This window comes from Fringilla coelebs (assembly GCF_963513975.1).
Source record: "Fringilla coelebs genome assembly, chromosome: 3".
Classification (NCBI taxonomy): domain Eukaryota; kingdom Metazoa; phylum Chordata; class Aves; order Passeriformes; family Fringillidae; genus Fringilla; species Fringilla coelebs.
This window is the reverse complement of record NC_140030.1, coordinates 18446038-18469836: the sequence shown is the minus strand read 5'-3', so window position 1 is coordinate 18469836 and position 23799 is coordinate 18446038. Positions and strand designations below refer to the sequence as shown.

Here is a 23799-nt window from a genome sequence, read left to right as displayed (position 1 = left end):
TGTCTCATCTCTGAGCTGTGTAGGAGTTTGCAAAGGCAGATTAATATTTAACATACCTAGAGCCTTTGATCTTTCAGTTAGTGTCTGGGTACATCTAAATCCTCATAAAATGCAGACAGGGGAGATGATGTTGCCTTTTATTCACTAATGCAGAGACAGGAGCACCACTGTAATTTCAATTTCTTCTTCCATCTCAGGCCATTTCATTCCACTCTCCAATTTGTCCATCAAGAATCCTTATCACCAGTCGGCCAGGTGCTCATGCTGAAACTGCCTAATTTCCTGGCTTTCAGCTGGGTATCTGAACCACTTGGCTTGAGAGCCTCTTTCTCTGATCTTCTGAATCCTGAATTGCTCCCACTGCATAAAAAAGGTGGGATATCCTGCCTAGGATGTCCTGCAGGCTGGTGACCAGGTGTTCTCCTGGAAAAGGATTGTTTTGTCTAACTGCCTTGTGAAGTGAACTTGCTAACACTTAATATGAAGTTCAGAGTTGCACACTAAGGCAGCACAGAATCTGAAAAATACGACAGCTAAAACTTAAGGCATCATCCAGGCTGAGCAGCCCCAGCTCTCTCAGCCTGTTTTTGTAGGAGAGGTGGTCCAGCCCTCTGATCAGCTTTGTGTCCCTCCTGTGGACACATTCTATCAGATCCATGCATGGCTTTATGGTGTACCTTCTCCTCTAGCTCCTGTTCCTCATCCTTGAGTGGCAAAAGTAAGTTTTGCCCTGTACTCTTGAGAAGCCTCAAGTGATAATGGCTGCAATTGTGACAAAACTTACCATGGCCTAAATATTTGAGCAGCAGTTCCACACTCTCCTAGGTATTCTTGCTGGTTGGCAAAGCTTGTCTATGAAGTAGCTTATGCCTGACCCATTACAGGACTGCATGGCAGGATGTGGAAAACCCCAGATAGCCCCTGTTCCTCCCTTGCCCCATGGGAAAATGACCCAACATTACCCAGGATTACCTTTTCCCTGGGGTTTCCTGGCCTGCTGTAGCCCATCAGACTATGACTGTATTGAGATCTCTTGACCCAACAGCTCTTCCCAGCTCTGAGCACAGCTAGCTGTCTTTTAAGGTGTGGTCCTCCAGGTGCAGGACTCTCTCCTGTGGAAAGAAACCCAGGGAAAAGATTTGGGTTAAAAGGGACACACAGCATGTACCAGATCTGGATGATCAGTAAGAATTTAGGGCTGTTTTGTGGCAACCCCCTGTCCCTCAATGTGGGTGTAGCAAAGGGGTTGTGAGGCACAGAAACCTGGCCTGTGACCCATACAATGCCCTCCCCACATGAAGAAGGAGACAAAGTCTGCTCCCATCAGATTCCCTTGCTATGGTCTCCTAGGGGATAATGGAAGCACAAACTGGACAGTAATTCAGAGGGACAATTTATTCCCCCAACTCCAAAATCATCTACTTGGCCTTGCTGCTAAGACATCTGCTATGCCAGTTAATTTCTTCAGGCCATCCCAAAAATAACAATTCTGCTCTCCTAGCTCTCCAACATGTTGAGGCATACAGACCCACATACTGGTCCCACACCTATGCCTAATCCTACCTGGTTTATTTTTGAAGGATTCAGGGAGTGGAAATTAATATAGCCCAATCTTCTTGCTCCAGATGTAAAATGCATATGCCCTTATGGTGGCCATAAAAGATGATAAAAAACCTGTTATGACTTGCAGCTTATTTGTGTGTTGTGAGCTCTGGTTAAGGATGGACTGGAAAAATATATCAGAAATACATAAATAACACTTTTATTTAAAAATACTTTATCAAAGTATTTTTACAGGCCTCCTAAATACTGGTTTTTTACAGTCCTTTCACACAAACTCCATTTCTGTCTGGTTGTTTACTGGGACATCTCTTCACAGCCTAATTTCAGGCAAACCATTTCACTTGTCAGCTTTGACCAGGATGTGTTTCAAAGGTGATTCTCTTCAGGAGCTATTGAAGACACTGATTCAACTTTATTGAGTGATACAGTGAAATATTACCTGCCTTCCCCCCTCAATGACTTATATGAGGGCTATTGTATCAGACAATTTGCCTGGGCACAATTCCAGTGCTCAGGCAGATGGGAAGTGAATTTTCAGGCCTTTGAGTTGGTCCCATCTGTTACTGAATTGCCTCTTTAGAGCAGTATCCACTCTAAGTGGGAACTTAGTGCTGACATCTTTCAGGGCAAGGCCAGGTGGCCAAGAAGGCCAGTGCTGTCCTGCCCTTTATCAGCAATGGTGTGGGCAGCAGGACCAGGGCAGGGATTTCCCCCTGTGCTTGGCACTGGTGAGTTTACACCTCAAATCCTGTGTTCAGTTCTGGGCCCCTCACTGCAAGAAGGACATGGAGGTGCTGGAGTATGTCCAGAGATGGGCAACAGAGCTGGTGAAGGGTCTGGAGCACAAGACCTGTGAGGAGAGGGGTTTAGGCTGGAGAGAAGGAGGTGCAGGGGGCACCTTATTGCTCTTTACAATTACTTGAGAGGAGGTTGTAGCCAGGGTGGAGATGGTCTTTTTTCCCAGGTTACAAGAAATATGGACAAGAGGAAATGGCCTCAAGTTGTGCAAGAGGGCGTTTAGATTGTATATTAGGAAAAAATTACTTCATGGGAAGGGTTGTCAAGCACTGGAACAGGCTGCCCAGGGAAGTGGTTGAGTCACCATCCCTGGACATATTTCAAAGACATGTAGATGTGGCACTTGGGGACAGGGCTTAGTGGCAGACTTGGAATCCTGGGTTAATGGTTGGCTGATGAACTTAGAGGTCTTTTGCATCCTAAGCAATTCTGTGATTCTAAGCCTACATGCTGTATTATCTCCTTTCACCTTTCCAGATAGCTGCCTCCAATCATGCACAGAAATCCTCCAGTCACCTCTAGAAATCAGGCACACAGAATTGCCTATTATGGGCATTGTTTAATCTCCTTCTTGTTTAATTAAATTTCTCCTGAGCTTTATCCCATCCAGTCTAACAGCAAAAAAACTTGCTAAATGTGCTGCTGCCTGTTTCATGTGTCTGAATAGCATATAATCTCCTTGGAGGAGCTGCACATGTGCTTCTCATGCTGTGTGGGTTATGGCACACAAATATATATTGTGTTTTTAGTGGGATGCTGCATGTGTTTAGAAACTGTTGAAAGCCTTTGGAATTCTTATAACTGTTTATTCATTCTTTTGTTTAGGAGTCAGTGACCTGTAAGTGCTCATTATGAAGAGAGATCTGGTTTTCTTGGTGACTCTAATTAGCCTTGCCTTCCTGTCACTGCCAAGATCTGGATATCCTCAACACATTGCAGAGGAGTCCTGCTCTGTTCAGATTCTTGTTCCAGGCCTCAAAGGTAACGTGAAAGCCTACTCATTATTCAAATATTAATATTTTTGTTCTAACAGGCTCAGTTGCATAACTGAGTTTTAACAGAGACAAAGAAGGTACCTCTCAATTGTCCTTTTATTTGCCCCTGTTTGTAGCCTCCTTAAAAATGGAGTTTTAAGGTCCATAAGGTGAAATTAAATGGTTCAGAGAATGCATGCCAGTTTCCCAGATTTGCTCGTGATCACTAAGTGCTCGTTACTCTTATTCATTGCCTGATTCCCCTGTGTTTATACTGAGCACATGGGTACACATACCCTAAAACTGTAGCATCAGGCCCTACTTTATACCTGGAGAGGTTTTCATTTCCATTTTGCAATGTAATAGGAATTATTTTGCATTTTCTTGTCTTATGTTTGTCTTCTTTTCATTTTTTAAAAGCTTAAATACCTCTTAGAAGAAAGCAAACATTAGTTAGGTTTTTGGCATTTCTATAGATTTTTTGAAAAAGGCAACATTTTTACAGAATATGCCCCCAAACTCTTGCCCAAAGAAGGTGGTTTAAAAAATTATTGATCTTTTCATAGGAAAAAAATACATCTTGCATAAGAAATCAGCCACTGGGAAGAATTAGCATTTTAAAGCAACAAGATCCATTATGGCTGTTGAAATCCCAGCCCTGTTTAGTCAATAACAATAATTCCCCTTGTGAAGGCTATGACATTTCTGTTGAAATATAACACTTTTGAACATGGGGAAATACTTTTTAACTAAGGACAAAAAAAACCCCATGAAAACCACCAGTTTATCATCAACAATTAAAAAAAAAATGCATTGTGTACAAACCACACAAGAAACCTTTCAGTTTTTCTTGTAATTATGCCTTGTAGTGTCACAAAACCCACCCCACCAGAATTGCTGCCATTAATCTTATCTGTACCAATCTGGGCTTTCCTGAGTTGCCTGAGGGCCACAGGATGGACTGCAGGCATTGCCTGTTCTGCTTAACTGTTTGGGAAGGCTGAGGCTCACTTCTGTTCTGCAGCTAAATTGTGAGCCCAGCTTGGCCAGGGGTTTGGCTGGGGGGTAAACTGCCCTCTCCAGGCATTGCCCAATTTGTGTGTGGCTGCCCTCTGCTTGGGGCAAGAGAGCTGGGCTACAGGGATGCTGGCTGGGCTTAGCCAATTGGCTTTAAGAATATGTTTATTTTTTTATTTATTAATTATTATTATTATTAAATAATCATATAAAATATTATTATATAATTATAATTATATAATTATTATCATATAATAATTATATTGCATATATGATAAATATATTGCATATTATGATAAATAATATAATAATTATATAAAAGATTATTATATAATTATATAATAATTATAGTGAATTATTATTATTATTATTATTATTATTATTATTATTATTATTATTATGCAGCTTTGGATGCCTGAACTCAGCCAAAACCTGTTCTTTACTATTTACTTCAATCAATAAGTGGCTTTTGATCTTAATAACATATAGACCTTCTGCAGATTTTCTTGTTAGAGAGAACAACACCATATCCAGGCCTTCTGAGGTTTAACTAAGGCTTGAGTAAAGTTGTTTAATTTGTTTGAAATATTTACTGTGTTAAAGTGACTTACAGAGGAGAACATGACCTACAACATGTATTTGGACAACATATATTTAAGTTAAATATATGTTGTCCAAATTTGCATGAAAGATCAGTCAAAGGGTCAGATTTCACAGCCCTAAGCTTTGAAAATATTTTTTGTATTAAAGAACTTGACAGGATGAGTTTTGTGACTCTTTGCATTGATTTTCTTATTTTTGTAATGAGTTAAAATTAGCATCTATGATTGCCATTGTAATGTAAGAATTATTATTATTATTATGTGCAGAAGAGGTTTTTAAAGTGTGTAAACTGTGCAGGACCCCTTGGCAGATGACAATTCTGAGCCTGGAAACCAGAGAGAGGCCTGAAAGCCACTGTGTGTTAATGATTTCACTCTGTTTCATAAGATATAAGCCTTGCAAAATTGAGAGAGATTGATGTACAAATTCAGTGAAGCACAAAATGACCTGATACAGACCTAGTTAGTGTGAAATCCCTAAAAAGCTTTCAAAGCTCCAACTGTGCTGTCAGGGGGACTGGCTCAGAGAGGTGGTGATGAGATGCTGCTGTCCCCCACTGGCACAACTCCAATCCATTTCACTGGCCAAGGCTTCCTTTAAACTGAGCACACCTGTGGCCACGTGCCCAAATTTCAGCTGCCATGCAGCAGGATTTGCTCACTGCAACTTTTGGATCTGCACCATCTCCTCCTCCTTCCCTGGGCTGGCAGCAACATCTCCAGGGGTGGAGAAATAGAGTTCCACACTGCTGCTGGGCATGGCTCTGTCAGAATCTGGGGAAAACAGGTACAGGGAAAAATGCAAGAAATTAGGGAGACCATGGGATATGTGAATAGCAGAGGATAGACACTTAAGAGGTGGTGCAAAAAGTGGAGCCCAAATGGGGTGATGACAGAGAAAGTCATCAGGGAAAAGTACACAGAAGCAGGGGAGCATAAAGGAGGAATTTTAGAAGAACAAAAAGAAATAATAGGGGAAAAACAAAGGAAGAAGAGCTCAAGAATCAGACTGAGTGGAGAGACTGGAAACTAAATAAGTGTAAAATGACACAAAATCAATTAAGATCCCATAGAGTAAAAGAGAAAATCAGAAGGGGCATGAGATGGGAATGGAGATGGAAATGGATGAGAAAGAAAGCTACTAAAGACACTCAAGAATAGTAAAAGCACAAATGAGATTAAAGACAGCAGTTTAGGTCTTAGGGACAGGTTTTGGTGGTTTGTGGTTTGGTGGTTTTTTTGTTTGGTTGGGGTTTTTTGTTTGTTTGGTTGGTTTGGTTTTGGGATTTTGTATGTCTGGGGTATGTTTGTTTTGGTTTGATTTTTTGGTGGATTTTTTTTTGCTTTGTTTTTTGTAGTCATTTTGGTGGGTTTTTTTTTAGGGGACAGGTTTTGCTAGATTGGTTATTTTTTTAACTTGAGTATAAAGGAGTTAGATGAAAAGTATAAGGGAAAAACCATGGCTGTGAGAATGCAGACAGCAGACTGAACCATGTTTTAGAAAGCCAGCAATATTAATAACAAGAAAAGTGTGTTGTGTGTGAAAAAGCAATGGATGATAAAGCCTCACTACACAGCTCACTCATATTCTTCCTAAAGTCCAGTTTCTTTTGATAGGCACAGGAAATTGGAGTTACTACTATTGTGGAGAAAAAAATAACACAGGACAGTCCTTCAAAGCTTAAATTCTCAGCTTGCCATCTTGTTTTGTCTCCCTTCTAGAGTCCAAATCAGGAGTTGTCTTAATAGTCTCAATGACACTCAATAAATAAAAATGCTATGTTAAAAAACCCATTTTTTTACACTCACACTTGATGCACCTACTCCCATGGAGAATATGAGTACTGGACAGAAATTATCACCAGCCAGGAATGCTTAATAGCTCACATAGTTTGGCAGGGCTGAGTTTCTTTTAGGAGTATGGGGCATCTCAGCACTGTGGAGCACTGCCAACACCTCGCCCTGTCTCAGCTGCATAGACAATCTGCATTGTGCTGACAAGGAAAGTACTCTTTCCTGCTGCAGTGGGGCTGGAGCAAATGTGCAGGAAGGGATGGAGAGGAGACTGAGCAAGAAGTGCAAGTGCCAAGGGACTGTGAATGGTGGAAGAGGCCACAACAGACCAGTCAGTAGGGACCATAATGCACAGATCCCAGCCTCCTGCTCTGGAGGGACTTGGTTGTAGATCAAGGAACTGGAGACCAGAAAGGAGGCACAGGGGTGTCTTTATTTCACAAATCAAGAAGTTAAACATTATTGTTTATTGGGGAAAAATTAAACTGATTGTCTTGACAGAAAACTCTTTTGTTGCCCATGACACCTGCACAGGCTTTACTTCCTCAGTTTGTACAACGCTCAGGGTGCAAACAGCAAGAATAGGGGCTTACACAAGGCAAAGCTGTGCTGTACCACTGATCAGTCCCTCTTGGCCAAGGTCCTGCTCCTTAAAACAGCTGATAAGAAAAAAATGTCAACTGGTCCATAGCTGGGCCTGTAATCTCCTCCTGGAGAAAGTTTTTAAAACACCCACACTAAGGAATGCAGTGTCATCGAATTATAAGAATAAGTGCAGGCAAGTGTAATGGCCTGAAGCAAGAGTGATCTATTTTATTGATCCCTAATGCACAGCTTTCACTCTGAAGAAGGTGTAAAGCAATAGGCTGTAATAGCCTGCTCTCAGCCCCCAGAGAGCAGGGGAAAGTCATTGTCAGGATTTATCTTTGGGAAGCAAAGAACTCATAACCAGCCCTGAGGGGTGAAAGGCAATCATACAAAGCCTATTGGTTACTTGATAATAAAAAAGTGACGTTCCCAAATGTGCCAAATTATAGCCTGTTTCATACTAACAATATTATTCACTGGGGGTTATGTGAAGTTTGTCCTCATTAAGGTCAGAGAATGGCCTATTTTTGCATGTCTGAAGGCAGGGAAGATGGTCTGGAGCAGCCTGAAGAATGAAAATATAACAGATGGAGGGCTGAGTTCAGTCACAGCCACCTAGGTCTACAATACAGAGAGAGATTTGGAAAGAGAGCTGGAGGCTGCATATTTGAAATGTGCCACGGTGTGACATGTTCTTACATGTCATCTCTGTCACTCCTCTCTGAACCACAGCTGCCAGCTATGCCAGAGAGCTGGGCTTGTGGGCTGCATGATTACCACTGCCAATCCTGCTGTGGTGCTCCCATCAGCTTCCTGGAGAGCAGCTAATGCTCACTCTCCTCCACAGAAAAACAGTGTTGGATATCATATGTGCTGGGCTAACTCTGGGTCTTGCATACTAGCACTTTATTTTCTGTGGAAGCCAAAGAACTTTTCTTCTTCTTCTTCCTCATATAAATCTTGTTTTGTCAAGGTGCCTGTATAACTCATTCTTTAACCTTCTGTTTGTCAGAGATTTTAATTTTATGTCAATGGCAGACTACAGCGTGGCTGTAATGGGCAAAACAAGCTAAGCATCCCTAAATCTTTAATGAAAGGCACCAGGGAGGCAAACACTTTTTACAGAAAGTGATGTTTAAATATGCTGAATATAATGATGCATCACAAGCTATGTGCATGTAAATACACTACATAGTGCTTCATACCTCAGAGATTAAAAAGCACAGTATATAACTGAGGATATGAAGTAGGGAGTTAATGCTTTCGTGCTTAAAAATGGCCCTCTAATCATGGAAGAAGCAGCACTTTCTTATAGTTTTAAAAATGGTATTTTTTTCTTTTAATGACATCATAGTTACGCCATTTTCACTTGAGACTTAAGGATGTCCGTAGCAGAGGCTTGGAAAGAGTCTGGTGAACACAGAAGTTTATGTGCTAAGCTGGGGACTGATTCTGAAGCTTCTGCTTAAGTGAATTGTGCTGTTTGTTTTTTGAAGGTCAGTGATATAAGTAACATCCACAAAACTAGACCTGTTGTATGAGACTTCAGTAATGTATTGTCAGGGTTTTCCAGTGTTTGCATCAATTGAAGAAAAATCTGTTTTCTGTCTATCAACTAAAGCTGCTAAATCAGATCACATCTGCTTCTATTTTTTTCACTGGAGAGAATGGCATTCTTGTCACAGCTGCTAACAGAAAATAATCCTGGTTTAATATGATTCTTCTTTTTGTTTACTTTTGTATCAACAGGGGAGGCTGGAGAAAAGGGGGAGAAAGGTGCTCCAGGTCGTCCAGGCAGAGTTGGACCTCCAGGAGAAAAAGGTAACTTTGATAAAGAAGATATTTTGGAAGTCATACCTGAGAAAATGCTGCTTTTTCTTGTGAGATGGTGAGGAAGGGGGTCTTTGCTCCCTTAACTGCGTGACCAATTCATCCTTGGCCATTTCTGTTTAGTGCTGTTGTGGTTTAACCCCAGCCAACAGCTCAGCCCCTGTAACCACTCAGTCACATCCCCTGGTTTGGATGGGGGAGAGAATGAGAAGGGTAAAAGTGAGAAAACCCGTGGGTTGAGATAAAGACACTTTAATAGGGAAAGCAAAGGCCACGTGCACACAGCAAAGCACAACAAGGAATGAGTTCAGTGCTTGCCCAGGGCAGGCAGGTGTTCAGCCATGCCCAGGAGAGCAGGGCCCCATCACACATGATGTGACTTAGACAGACAAACACCATCACTCCAAATGTCCCCCTGCTCCTTCTTCTTCCCCCAGCTTTACATACTGAACACAGTTCCATACATTAGGGAATTTCCTGGGGTCAGCTGTCCTGGCTGTGTCCCCTCCCAGCTTCTTGTGCACTCCCAACCTCATCACTGGTGGGATAGGGTCACAAGCAGAAAATGTCTTAATCCTGTGCAAGCACTGTTCAGCAATAATGAATGTTTCTGTGTTATCAACATTGCTTTGGTCACATATCCCAAATATAGCACCCTCAGAGCTACAATGAGAAAAATTAACTTAATTTAGTTTAACCAAAACCAGTACAACTATATGCACTCATTTGTAGACTAAGTATTATCTTCTGGTTAAAAAGTCATATTTTGGAAATAAAAAAAAATCTTAATTTTTAAAAAGGTCTCTGTGAAGAAAGGCATCATAATGTCTCCTTCATAATTTGCCTTCTGCAAATGAAAACTTCATATTAGATCAGAAGGGAAAAATTCACAAGGCTCAATTTTCTTGTTTCTTTTTTTTTTTTTTTTTTTTGTGAATTTGAACACTCACAACATCTTAATTAAAACCATTGAGGGAATGCAGTAAGCCATAATAGGCAAAGATGAACATGAGTGTTCCCACATTTTTTGGATATGGGAAATGGTGATAAATCTGTTTGCATTGTCGTTCAAAAATATTTTGAGCTCTTGAGAAGAATGGTGCTCAACAGTATTCAGTTATGCAGCTGAGAGAAACAGAGCACTCTGTCTTGCAAAAAATTCTGGTTTTCACATTTATTTTTCTCCTGAAGTAAGGAGGAAATTTGACCTTCATAAGTTTTCCAGGAGGTGTGTGTTCTGAAAGGTTCAAATTAGCAGCAGTCAAATCCTTTGATTTCAATATTGAAATTAAAGATTGACATTCCTGTCATTAGAAGGTTGGAGTTAGCTTTTACTGAACTGAGTTTACAATCTTTCTTTCAAAGCAACTGTAGAGATAATTTGTACTTCCTTGTGATGATGCATGATCCATTATGCTGTTCTTTTAGGGAGTTACAGAAGTCTGACACTGATTACCCTGGGACCAAAATCTGTAGCTAGAGCTCTGCTTCCTACAACACATTGAACAAATGATAACTTCCATGAGGGGTGTGTGTGTTCAGTAGGTGCATTTCCCTTATGTAGATGTACTTTCAAGGATGACTCTTAGAAAAAAAATATTGGAAACTAAAATTGCAGCTCTTGTAAGGCAATGCAGCCTGAAGTGTAGATGACAGAATATTTTAGGTTAAATGGTTGTAAAGAGCTCATCTAGTCCAATCTCCTGCTTTAAACAGGGCAGACTTCAATATCAGAGCAGATTTCTCAGGGCCTTGTCCAGCAGACTTTTGAAAATCTCCAAGGATGGAGATTCCACATGAATTTTAATCAGACTGTTTCACTGGTGTCATTGTGAAAGACCTGTTGTACCTTGTAATCAAGGGTGTCCTTCCCTTTCCCTGTGCATCTCTGAGAAGAAAAGGCTGCATCTTCTCTAGAAACTGCTTCTAAGTACTGGAAGACTGCAATTCATTCCCCCCTTACCTTTCTGTATTCCAAGCTAAATAAAACCATCTTCCTCAGCTGGACTTTACTTTGCTTCTCATGTATGAAGGCCCAAAAGTCTCTGGGTCCTCTAAGGCCAAGGAGCTTTTTACCCAGCCATGGGCCAGAGTTCATCAAAGTGCAGATGAGGATCTTAGGGTCTGGCTGAAGCCATGATATTCCTATCAACACATTTCTACAGCTTGTCCAGCTCCTCCTGACTGGCAGGGCCACCCTCCAATGCACCCACCATTCCTGCCAGCATGGAGCATCTTCTGCTTCTTCCTCCCTTTCAGCAGTGAAGGACTCCTTAGCAGCTGCTGGTTGGACTCTGGAGCCCTGCAGCAGCACCCTTGAAAGCCAGGGGCTCCTGTTGATTCAGGTGAAGGAGTCCCTCACTCAATTGTCAGCTTGTCCTCTGCAGATCTTTGCTACCAGACATGCAGAGCTGGGAGGGCAGAGAGCAGCCCTTGCCAGCTGAGACAAAGGCAAAGAAAGTCCCAAGTGCCTCAGCCTTCTCTGTCCTTTGGCACGAGGTTGTCTTGACAACTGCTTCAGAACCCCTCTCATCACTCTGTCCTGCATGTTTCTATATCTTGGCATATTGTCATGTCACTTCAAAATGCTTTGTCCATCTGAGATGTGGAAATACTCTTTTTCAGTCAGAGCAATCCATGATGTGGCATTTCATTTATTTATTTTCTACTGTAAAATTGCTTTTGTTTGAAAAGTAGCTCTCATAAGGTATGCTTGATTAATGCTAATAACAGTGGTAATTTTCTAGTTTTTCATACCTGCAAAAGTCCAAAATTCTGATGAGATTGAAAGAAGAAACACTGAAGTGGAAACACACTATGAGAAAACATCAATTTTCTTTAATCTCTTTTCTGTTTCATTTAATACTAATGCATACTGTTTGGGTATTTTTCCAGGTAGTACTTTCAACTAAACACAGGCAAAATTTCTTGCTACTTCTGTAGCAACATATTTTTCTGCCTTCCGTTTTACATACAGAAATTTCTACAAACAAGCTCTTGTTTAAAGCAAGTTCTAATTAACTCATCTTTTCATTAACACTGTACATTTGGTAGATATTTGTCTTGATCAACTCCTTCCCACAAATGCTTCATCAAAGAAAATAAAACAGATACCTTAAAAACAATTTGGATTATATGGCATCACTTTTCATCAAGATAGTATATCCAGTACACTTTGACTGTCACAGTGTTGACTGGATGAGCAAACAGACTTCACAGATGTAACTTCTGGTCTAGGGAAAGGACACAGAATAATATCCAACTTTGACCTGGAAAAACCTTTCAGTCTCGTGACCTTTCAATCTCTGGTTAACCTCCACAGATTGTGTGTGATGTGCAGACCTGTAGCTGAGTTCATGCATGAATACTTTTCTAGACTCTCAAGCTGCATGAGACTGAGTACATTCTCTTCCAACAGAACAAGGATTGTCCTATTTCTAATCCAGAAGATGGAGCATTCAGACAAAAATAAAATATAACAATATGTTTGGCAAAAATAATCGCTCCTTCATTTTGCATTTGCCTCTAAAAACAGCCACAGACAGCAGCCCTACTTCTATGCAGTAGTCTGTTGAATTTTAGTCAGTGTGTAAGCATGTGTTCATTCCCTTGTATTTATCTTGAAGCCTGATAATTTTGTCTTGGTCTAATATTTGGCTCCTTCTGTTGATGCAAGCTGCTAAATTCCATTTTATTTTTCTCCTCTTTGAGTAAGTGATGGTTTACATGAGGGAGAAACTGTAATCCTTCTGCCACATTTGTAGAGTTTTCTACTTTTGGTCTTAATTTACATCATCAAAATCACACTAATATTTTTCCTTTTATTTTTTTTCTTTCCCCTTTCTTTGTTTCATTTTTCTAGCAAGTTCATCTAAGAAAATGTACTTAGTTTCTTTCTTCATAGATGTATAATAACCATAAAACAGCTTACAAAAGAAACTATCTTCTAATGGAATATTTGACCTGAACAGCTCAAGATCAGAAAGTGCTGCAGATGTTTTTATCGTATCTTTCCTCAAGATATTTTCAGATTTTGGTAACTCAGAAAAATTAAAAATTAAAACTTTCTGGTGCTTACCTGAATGAATCTTGTTCTGACTGTCCTGATGCTTCAGGGTGACATCAGATATTCTGGTGTCTTTGGGTGCTGATTAAGGTTAAATTCCACTTACTTTCCTCATTGCTTTTAATTAATTGTATAGGTCAATTATGATGCATAACATGTCAGCAGAATATAAAACTGTGTTGGCTTTATGTAAAGCATGGAGCACTGGGTTGAGTACAATGGCTGTTTCAGATTGAAGCAGTGTGCACTGCAGTGCAAGTTTTGGGCTGTGAAGTTCACAGCATTAACTTTCCCACTTGCACTGATGGCTGTACTGTGCTCTCCCATGTTGGGAGTAAACTCAGTTATTTAACTGAGTCCTGGTGTGGTCTGTGAGGCCATAACTTCTATGTTTTCAAATTCCACACAGACAGTTCAGTAACAGTACCATCCTGTGAATATTCCCAGAGTGCCTTACAGCAATCAAAATAAGGAGGGCAAAGTGGATTTACACTTGGAATGTAACATCAAAGGAACAGAACATTAAAATAATGTTCTTCAAGATATTTCAATTTTTTTAGAGCCATAACCATTTAAAATATATATTTTAGAATTTTAATTTCAGCCTTTATACATTGTACTTAATTTATATACAACTATAAAGGTATGTGACACAATCTCACATACTGTTCTTGGGCTTGGAACTCAACTGTCTCTACCTTTGCAGTGTTAACACAGTGATTTTGGCTTTTGCCAGCTCACACTTTCCCAGGCAATTCTTGGGTATATTTTGGGAGCTAACACAATGAGCAGCTTGCAAGATTATCTTGGCTTGAAGAGTAAAACAATTTAGGATCATGGAGTGTCCCATTCTTGACTACCTGGTTCCTACTGCCAGGGAATTGTCCCAGGCATTTAGTTTACTAATACAGGCACAGCCTCTTAAGTAGAAGAGAAGACTCATTAATTTAACTGGATTGGAGCCAGAGTGCTCAGTCATTTGTATAATCAAATTCTAAAAAGAGGTAATAATATCTTAATTTATATTTTATTATTACTGATTGCTCATTAATATGTAATCAATCAGTCCTTTGCATTTCTGAGTCAATTTCTACATGAATTTATTGCTCGCTAAGGAATGCTGCAGGCAGTATTCCACATAAAAGTCCTGACATCGACAGCTGTGAATTCACAAAGTGGGTATCTGTTTCAAAACTGTCTTTCAGTTCCACCTGAACTCAATAGGATTTTGAGAAAATACTGCTAAACTGAGTGGGCAAAAGGTGGCAGATGGGCTTCAATGTAAATAAATATATTGCCTAGGGAAATCAAGGATGCATGATTTAATTCATACTTAAATGATGCCAAAACCCCGAACTGTCACTTAAAACTCAAGGACTGCTCTGAAGTCATTAGCAAGAGTCCCAAGGCCAACAGAACACTGCCCATGATCACAGAAGGATGACAAAAGGACAAAACAGGAAACTTCTTTTTGCAGCTGATTTTGTTCTGTACAAAAGCCTGACATGCACTGTCTCAAGAATGTTTTTCTGGCCTCTCTCAAGAAGGACTTGAGAGGTAAGAGATGGGCACCAAAAATGTGAAAAAGAGGAGCTGCCTCATAAGGAGAAACTGGACAGACTGAGACTCTTGCATCTGTACAGAGTAGTCTGAGGAGGCTATAATCAAGATTAGAGAATCACCAGATCCCATTGTACCTGAACAGAGGCACTCTGAAGATGCTGGGGACAGATCCAGCAATTTCACCTGCAGATAGAGGCTGTGGTGTGGGATCTTCCTGGACTGCACCTTCTGCTGTCATCACAGGAAACAAAGTCTTGGCCTAGAGGGACCAGTGGTTTGAAGAAGCTTGGTAATATGTTGTTAACATAATTCTAGTGAGATAATGTTTCATGAGGGTGGTTATTTGTCTTTGCTTGCCTCCAAATAGAAGCTCCTCTGGACAGGAATGTACCGTACTATTTTCACTTTGGCTTGGAATGTACTTTTAAATCCTTTAAGCATTTCTGCTGCCTCTCTAGATTGGATTTTTTTTCTCACTAGCTTTAGTCTCCTTTGCAAATTTTCAAACTATTCTGATTATGATACCTGTCTAACGTGAGTAGGATGGATCACTACTCAGAGGTGTTTATTTTTCCAACCATGTGACTTTAGATAAATGTCTTAGACTAAAACCCCTAACTTTAAGATGGCTAATGCTGGGTGAAATTGATTTGCTCCAGCTATATAAAATGCCTCTTGTGATTATGCACTGTTCATTCAGATAAGAGTATCTGTTTAGCATTGTTGGTGACACAGATGGTGGGATCGAGTGCACCCTCAGCAGGTTTGCCAACACCACCAAGCCATGTGGCACAGTCACACGCTGGAGGGAAGGAATGCCACCCAGAGGGACCTGATAGGCTTGAGGTGGGCCCGTGAAGTAGAACAAGACCAAGCACATGGCCCTGCACCTGGGTTGGGGCAATCCCAAGCACAAATACAGACTGGGAAGAGAATGGATTGAGAGGAGCCTGGAGGCGAAGAATTTGGGGGTGTTGGTTTAAGAGAAGCTCAAGAGGAACTGGCCACGTGCCCTTGCAGCCCAGAAATCCAACCACCTCCTGGGCTGCATCAACAGCAGCATGGGCAGCAGGTTGAGGGAAGTCATTCTCCCACTCTACCCTGCTCTTATGAGATCCCTGGCTCTGGGGCCCCCAACATAAAATGGACATGGACCTGCTGGAGCAAGTCCAGAGGACAGGCACCTTGGGACACCTTGAAGACAGGCTGAGAGAGTTTGGCTTCTTCAACATGCAGAAGAGAAGGCTCCAGGGAGATTTTTAGAGCATCTTCAAGTAAAGGGGACCTACAAGAAAACCTGAAAGGGACTGTTTACAAGGGCATGTAACAATAGGACAAGGAAGAATGCCTTTAAATGAAAGAGGGCAGGTTTAGATTAGATATCAGGAAAAAATTATTTACTGTGAGGATGGTGAGACCCTGGAACAAGTTTCCCAGAGAAGCTAAGGATTCTCCATCCCTCGAAGAGTGTTCAAGGGCATGCTGGATGAGGCCATGTGTAACCTGGTCTTGTGGAAGGTGCCCCTGCCCATGGAAGGGGTTGCTATTAAATGATCTTTAAGGTTGCTTCCAACTCAGCCCATTTCATGATTCTGTGATAAGATGTAACTTCTTGTGGCCACTTACCAAGAGTAAGTACCTCAGCAATTGGTGGTTCTCTCACCAATCGCTGACCTTCATTAGTGTGGATAATTCGTATTTTCCAGTGTATAGCAGTTCTGTAACCTATTGACATATTTGGAATTTTCTGATTTCCAGTTGCCAATAGTTTTTAAAAAATGAAGTGTTCTGACTGTAGATTACTACTATAGCATCATTATATCCTTTAAAATATCATTCTCATTCAAGTCAGGCAATCTATTTGCATTGGGAGTGCTGACTGCTGCAAGACTATTGAGGTGCACTGGGACAAAGACTTTTTAATCTTCATCTATATATTATGTTCTCTTTCTAAGTATCCTGTGCAGATTGCTGTTAAAGATGGCACTAGATTCAAGAGACCTTTGATGTGGTTTGGTACACTTCTACTTTCCTTGTTAGGTAGGTGTTTGTGATGTCCTCTATGTCAAATCATGAATTTGATTTGATTTGTCTTAAAATCCTTAAGTTTGGGAAGAAAACTACAGCTCTCCTCTTTTTAACATGATTCAATTAAATTTGTCTGTGACATGTGAATTTGCATTTCTGCTAGATTTGTCTTTTTGATGCCTTTTTCTTTTTCTAGGTAGTTTTATACCTTCTTGTCTGTTCCAAATAATCCTGATGAGATTGCCCATACTCTGTGACCCCCATTTATGTATGGCACAGAGTGGAACCCCTCATTTTTTCACTTGTTTTGCAGCCCACCATTCATCACTGGAATTTTATTTCTTCACTTGTTTGTGGGCGTGAAAAAGCCACCAAGAAGATAATTTAGAATTTCCTTCTCTTCAGTTTCTTCCCAGTTCCTTTAAATCTTCTATAATTGGTTCCAGTGTATGCCACCTTCATCTAAGAGATGACAGATGACTTTCTTCAGCTCTTTATTCACTCTTTGTGTTTGATTTCCTATTTTTGGTCTACGGAGACTTAATTTCTTTTATTGTCCCCATTTCTTTCCAGCTATCACTTCCCAATTTCGTTAAGACTCCTCAGACTGCATTTTTGACAACCATAGGGCCACTTAAAAGGTCTTTACAAAAGGTATTAAAACTTCTGAAACCCTCAAGGCAGATGGGTCTCTCTTGAAACTTTGTGATTTATTCTGCAGAAGCAGCAGAATAAGCAAGCCCCCGGAGTGGAAGCAGGGGTTAGTCACTGCGAGAGAAACCCAAATGAGAACAATTCTTTTAATGAGGAAAGGAGATGTATAACTTCATTGCTTGAGTTAACACACATTCCTTTTACTTCTGAGCAGGACACTTTGGTTTTACTGGCTGTGACTGAGAAGCAGTTCATTTTCTAGGCAATTTCTACAAGAAAGAAAGTGAAATAATTTTATATATTTTATTTTATTTACACATTAGATCAATGAGTTTATTTAATTTCAAGTGTAGCAGCCTGAAAAGAGAAAGAATTCAAACATCTGATAATTTTTAATGTGGTAATCCCAATTCAACAATATGCAAAGCAAGAGACATCATTTTCAGAGCAACTTGATAAACTGGTTACAAGCTGGTACTTGCAGTAGGGATAGATAAGAGAAATGTATTTTTGTTTTCTGATGAAAGCCTGTGTCCAGTAGTGTCTGAATTTGATACTTGTTAGAAAGGAAAATTATTGATTGCAGGACTTGCCAATAATTAATCAGACCAACAAACCACACACATTTAGCTTCCCTCAGTTCAGAGGAAATGGTTTCTTTCTGGCTCATACCATCAAGAGACAAAGGTTACTTGAGAGTTCATGGAGTAACTGATACAACATCTCTTGGCCAAGCAGTAATCAGTTTATATTCTGAAACTCCTTATTGATTTCACCTTTAAGTTAGTGGTAATGACAAAATGGGTAATAAAATTATCCAGTTTTCAAAAATACATATGTCTGTCCAGATGCAGTAGCAACAGGGGGCAGCAGATCTTCAGTTGTTAGTTGTCACAGATCCACAGCTGAGGCTGAGCTATGACAGTTTGCACGAGTCCAGTTGCTGGATCCCTCTGGACAGGCTACGATTTTCCTCCTAGCTTGTCTCAAATTTTCCTTGCACCTGTGTAGTAGACCAGAGCACAGCAGATGTTGCTTTCAGCAAAGAAACAGTCTTTTCAACAGTCATTGAAAACAACTTCATGAATATTTCCTAAAGGAGTTTTGGGCTTAGATTTCTGCAGGATGGGAGCCGCAGTAGGCATTCATCCCTGCAGTCCCTTCATACCTGCTCTCCTCTAATGGTGTGGTCCAGAGGGAAACCTCTCTCATATGACAGTATTTATATTGTATAAGTAAGTCCTTAAGCCCAAAGCCAGCCCTCAGTTAAAGTGGAATCACTGAGATGAAATGTCAGTTGTGTTTGGATCCTTTAGATCTTCTCAACTCCATGATAGTTTTAATCTGCTGATCCATGTTTGAATGCAACAATCCTCTGTATTTTCAACATAATTCTGTCATGATCCGCTGAACGAAGTTTGGGACAGCTTTTCCAATGGTTTTCAGACAAGAGCTGTTGACAATTGCACCTTTATGCCTTGTTAATGTCAAAGATAAAATCACTGTCTAGGTTGCTGTATGTAAGTTCTTCACATGGATTGAGCTAGACCTCTGGAGTTCAATGAATATTTGGGATATAGCATTTGTTCATTTTAAAAACTGATATTGCAAATGTAGTAGAATCTGAATGAATTGGACTACATTGCTACCTTGTGCCTTTCATTCTTCTGTTATGTGTAGGAGAAATGGGGGACAAAGGCCAGAAAGGCAGCATAGGACGTCATGGAAAGATTGGTCCCATTGGTTCAAAAGGTATGTTTAATTCAATTATTTCTCCATTTGTGTTTCAGGTGAAAAATGTGTGATCATTTATGTTTGAAAAAAGTTTAGGAGCTTGAAAAATGGCTAACAAGTCTCACAGTTTACCTTAGCAGGAATTTTCTCTCACTGTAGTCAACCAGGTCATTGAGATCTCTCAACCAGTTGCCTTGGCTGAGACATCAGTTTATTTAGTCTTAAAGCACTGTGAGTATTCTGGTTTGAGGATAAATACAGAACTTTGCACTGTCACACAAGTAAAGAACATGGGAAAGTGTGCTGTACTTTGGCAGACTTTTAAGAGCCAGAAGATGTGTTTTCTTATGTTGACTCCTCTATAGGCTTCCTGTGTGACTTTGGTTAAGTCATTTGGACCAGTGTTTACCTAATCATCTAGATCATGATTCAAAATTTAGCTATATCCAGCCCTTTTCCCTCTACAGCATCTGAATTTACTAGTTCTGTAAAGTTCCTGAATGTCAAGAAGAGAATATTGGTGCATATTATTTGGGTTTAAGTTTCATAGCTTTGGCTGGCCTTTATTGTGCAATGACTAGGACAGAAAAATCTTTATTTTTGCTTGGGCATATTTCTACTCACCATGTATGAATTTTACTAGAGAAAAAATAGATAATTGCTAAATGAACTATTGACAGAAAAGGCAGCATTAACATTATGTTATTTTTCATGTCTTCAGGTGAAAAAGGAGATAATGGTGACATAGGACCACCAGGTCCTAATGGTGACCCAGGTAATCCATAACACACCTTGTTCATGTAAAAGACTTTTCATCACTAAAAATACATCTGTTTACGTAGTGGGGGAAATAATGAATTATTTTTGTCATTGGTACTATAATATTTCACTGTGATGACTTCAAATGGCTTAAAATCATTGAAGTTGCAGCAGTTGCTGGACTTGTAGTGTATATGCTAAAACAGTATCTCACACTTTCTCTGAGGAGTAATCTCTCCAGAAGCCTAGAAATCCAGAAACTGAAACCAGACTGTCTGTATCATTCATCACCAGGGGAGAGGGATGTCTCTGCATATCTCTCTTTGTCTTCCAGTCAACACAGAGGAGCAGGTTGGATGTTCCTGCCCATCCATGGATTATAGTTATAGGAGCAGGAGATTGTGTCAAGAACACAGATCACAGAATGGGTCAGGTTGGAATGGGCCACATTGGGTCGGCTGGTAGAGCCTCTGCTCAAGCAGGGTAATCCCAGAGCACATGGCTCAGGATTGCATCCAGATGGTTCATGGATTTCCCCAGGGATGGACACTCCACAACCCCTCTGGGCAATCTGTTCCAGTGCTCAGTTACCCACACAGTAAAGTTCTTCCTCATGTTCAGGAGGAACTTCTGTGCAATGTGCAGTTTCTGCCCATTGCCTCCTGTCCTATTGCTGGGCACCATCAAGCAGAGCCTGGCTCGGTTTTCTCTTCATCCTCTCTTCAGATTCTTATATGGAGGTATATGGATCTCCCAGAGGTGTAAAATATTCTAGAGAAACAGCCTTGCAAGAGTGGCAGGTTTGGATTTGACTGAATTCATCCCTTCCTGGCAGAGTGCATTGGAGGTGCACAGATTAGATTTCTCATGAGAACATAATTTGTCACTCTAATTCTTGAGCCAGCATGCTGTGCACCTGGCCAGCATGCACAGTTTTGCAGGGCAAGTACCCACCCTGTGCTTAGGCTGATTTACACAACTGAGCAGAGTAATTGGGTAGTCCGATGCAGATTTTAATAATTACATACAGAACTGCAAACTGTAATAAATGCAAACGGTAATTGATCCTCATTTTGAGATTTGTGGTCAGAGATGTAACAATTATTCTTTTAATATTCACATTTAGATTATCTTTGTCAAACCTATACCCTAATTTGGGTTAATAGATGATTTTCTAGTGTCTAATTTTATTGTCAGAAGTACTGTAAATTCTGTACTTTCAAAAACACAGCACTGCATTTTGTAGGTAATTATGTGCAATATGTGGCTGGAATTTTGGATCTGCTGGGATATGTTCCTTGTGAAAGCTTGCAAACAATGTTTTTGCTGTGAAAGAAATCACTGAGAAAACTAAAGAAAATAATTTTACTGAAAATGGGAATTTTTGGAAAATGTTTTTAGTTAAAAAATATTGTGGGTGTTTTGCAAAGAATATCTATCTGTGTTTAGGTTAGTGCTAATTATTCAGGATGGAAGATTCGTAGGAAGTGAACTGATCTGTTCTGCACAGGCCCAGATACTCGAGAGAATCATACAATGGTGCAGGGTAGTGAGGACTCTAATTTTCTGTCTGTTACCTGCAAGACAGCTTTCTCCAGAGCTGCCACGCTGGGTCTTTTCATAAAGATGTTGAGATAATTGTTGAAATTAGGTAGCTTTTTGATTTGGGTGTATCTATATAATTTCACAGGCATCCCTTGTGAGTGCAGTCAGCTAAGGAAGGCTATTGGTGAAATGGATATTCAAGTAGCCCAGCTGATGACAGAACTAAAATTCATTAAAAATGGTAGGTGAATTTTACAGAACTACTTTCCTTTCTTTTCGCCTCATTTTATCGGTGCAATCGCTCGTAAAGAGTGCCACCGTTCCGCACCTGATTTGTGAAGCTCTCTTGGGGTGTGCAGTGACTTGGTTTATAGAAATGCGAGTGCTCACTTTTCAGCACTGCCCTCCCCCGCAGCTGTCGCCGGCGTGCGCGAGACAGACAGCAAGATCTATCTGCTGGTCAAGGAGGAGAAGCGGTACAAGGAAGCCCAGCTGTACTGCCACGGGCGAGGAGGGACGCTGAGCATGCCCAAGGATGAGACTGCCAACAGCCTGATCGCCTCGTACATCAACCAGGCTGGGCTCACCAGGGTCTTCATTGGGATTAACGACCTGGAGAAGGAGGGGAACTTCGTCTACTCTGACCGGTCGCCCATGCAGACCTTCAACAAGTGGCGCAGCGGGGAGCCCAACAACGCCTACGACGAGGAGGACTGCGTGGAGATGGTGGCCTCTGGGGGCTGGAATGATGTTGCCTGTCACATTACCATGTATTTCGTGTGCGAGTTTGACAAAGAAAATGTCTAAGCTGCTCTGCTCTTTCTCTGTTTCAAGAAAAATGTTTAAGACGATGGTACAAGTTACTCCGCGTTTGTAGAGTACAAGTGAAATTTTGCAAGTATGCGGCGTCGGAGTTGTACAGCTGTAAATACAGTTTAGGTATTTCAAATATCAGAATTTACCCTTCAGAAGGGAAGAGCAGTAATAAGGAATAGCTTGGTTGGCTTTTTTATATGTAGGAGAATATATGTGTTTAGATCAAAATGTGCTTTGGGGCTAAATTTTGCCCTTACAACAGTTAACAACTGTGATTGCATGACTGTAAGGGAAGGCAGAATTTGGCCTCTAGTGGTTAGAATGGTAAGAATTAGATTCCTGATATTCTTTTATCTTAGTAAAATTTGTAGTTATAAAAGCTAATAACTTGCAGTGCTACAGGGATGTTTTGGCAAAAAGACATATTTTTTATACACCAGTTAATAAGTACAAATATCACTGTCGGTTTTTTGAATATAACAACATTTGTTTTTTTTTTTTTTAAACTGGCCAAAGCAAACCAAAAGTCAAGATTCCTACCAACTTTGTAATTTTTCTTCATTAAACTGTTCACAGATGTATGACCAAAAAGCATTTAATCTTAGTGTTGTGGGAGGAAAAGTCTAGTGAAAGGTGTCCCTGCCCATGGCAGGGGGTTGGAACTAAGTAACCTTTCTCTTCCAACCCAAACTATTCTATGATTCCAGAATTCTATGTTATGAAAATTCTTATAATTTAGTACTAAGAGGGTTTCCATCCAGATGGTGTTTTGGGGTTGGCTAAATGTAAAAGTAACAATTTAATTTTATTCTTTCCTCAGCTGAAAATGATTCAGTGCATGAAGTATTTCAGGCCCTAAATAATTTCCTAAAGTAAACGTTTCACATTTCTTTGAGATAATCTTGGTGCATCTTGTTACAAAACAAGCAAAAATACCAGCCCTCCACAATTTAAGGCAGACTTCATATATATGCAGTTAAGCTTGTGACAACACATTACCAAGCAATTCCTTTTAGTAAGAAAACGGCTTACATGCTTACACAGATTGTTAAAATAATCCTCTGAAAAGCAGAAAAGTTTCCAAAATTTTCCTGTGTATATAGCAGTAATAGATAACTTTGCACAAATAATTTATGTACCAAATTTACAATTGCATGTGATGGAAAAAGGGATTTATATTAAAAAAAAAAACCAGCATAATTTCACAAAATAAACGATTAATTACTTTAAATCTTTGCAGGAGCCAGTTGCATTCCACCTCATCTCACTGTTAGGCATAGGAAGAACAAAAAAAAGTGTAAAATCTTTAGCAGTGCTTCTTTAGGAAAACCTTGCACAGTGTTTTAAGATGATTTTTAAGGATAAATGATCCTTGCATAACATTCTGGTCAAAATGCATATCTGATCATTCTGGCAGATTGGTGTATCCACAGTGGATATGGCATGTGGTCCCAGAGATTTCCTTACT

General features: G+C 40.2%; 1 protein-coding gene across 1 annotated transcript; it reads left to right on the top strand.

The window, feature by feature from the left end:
• Positions 1–3212: 3212 nt before the first annotated feature.
• On the top strand, positions 3213–22322 carry COLEC11 (collectin subfamily member 11; the record flags this gene model as incomplete). The annotated part of the gene is made up of 6 exons (XM_084201946.1): positions 3213–3342; positions 9086–9157; positions 19158–19229; positions 19933–19986; positions 21661–21756; positions 21931–22322. The coding sequence occupies 6 exons, from the start codon at positions 3213–3215 to the stop codon at positions 22320–22322; spliced, it is 816 nt and encodes a 271-aa protein (XP_084058072.1).
• Positions 22323–23799: the final 1477 nt, after the last annotated feature.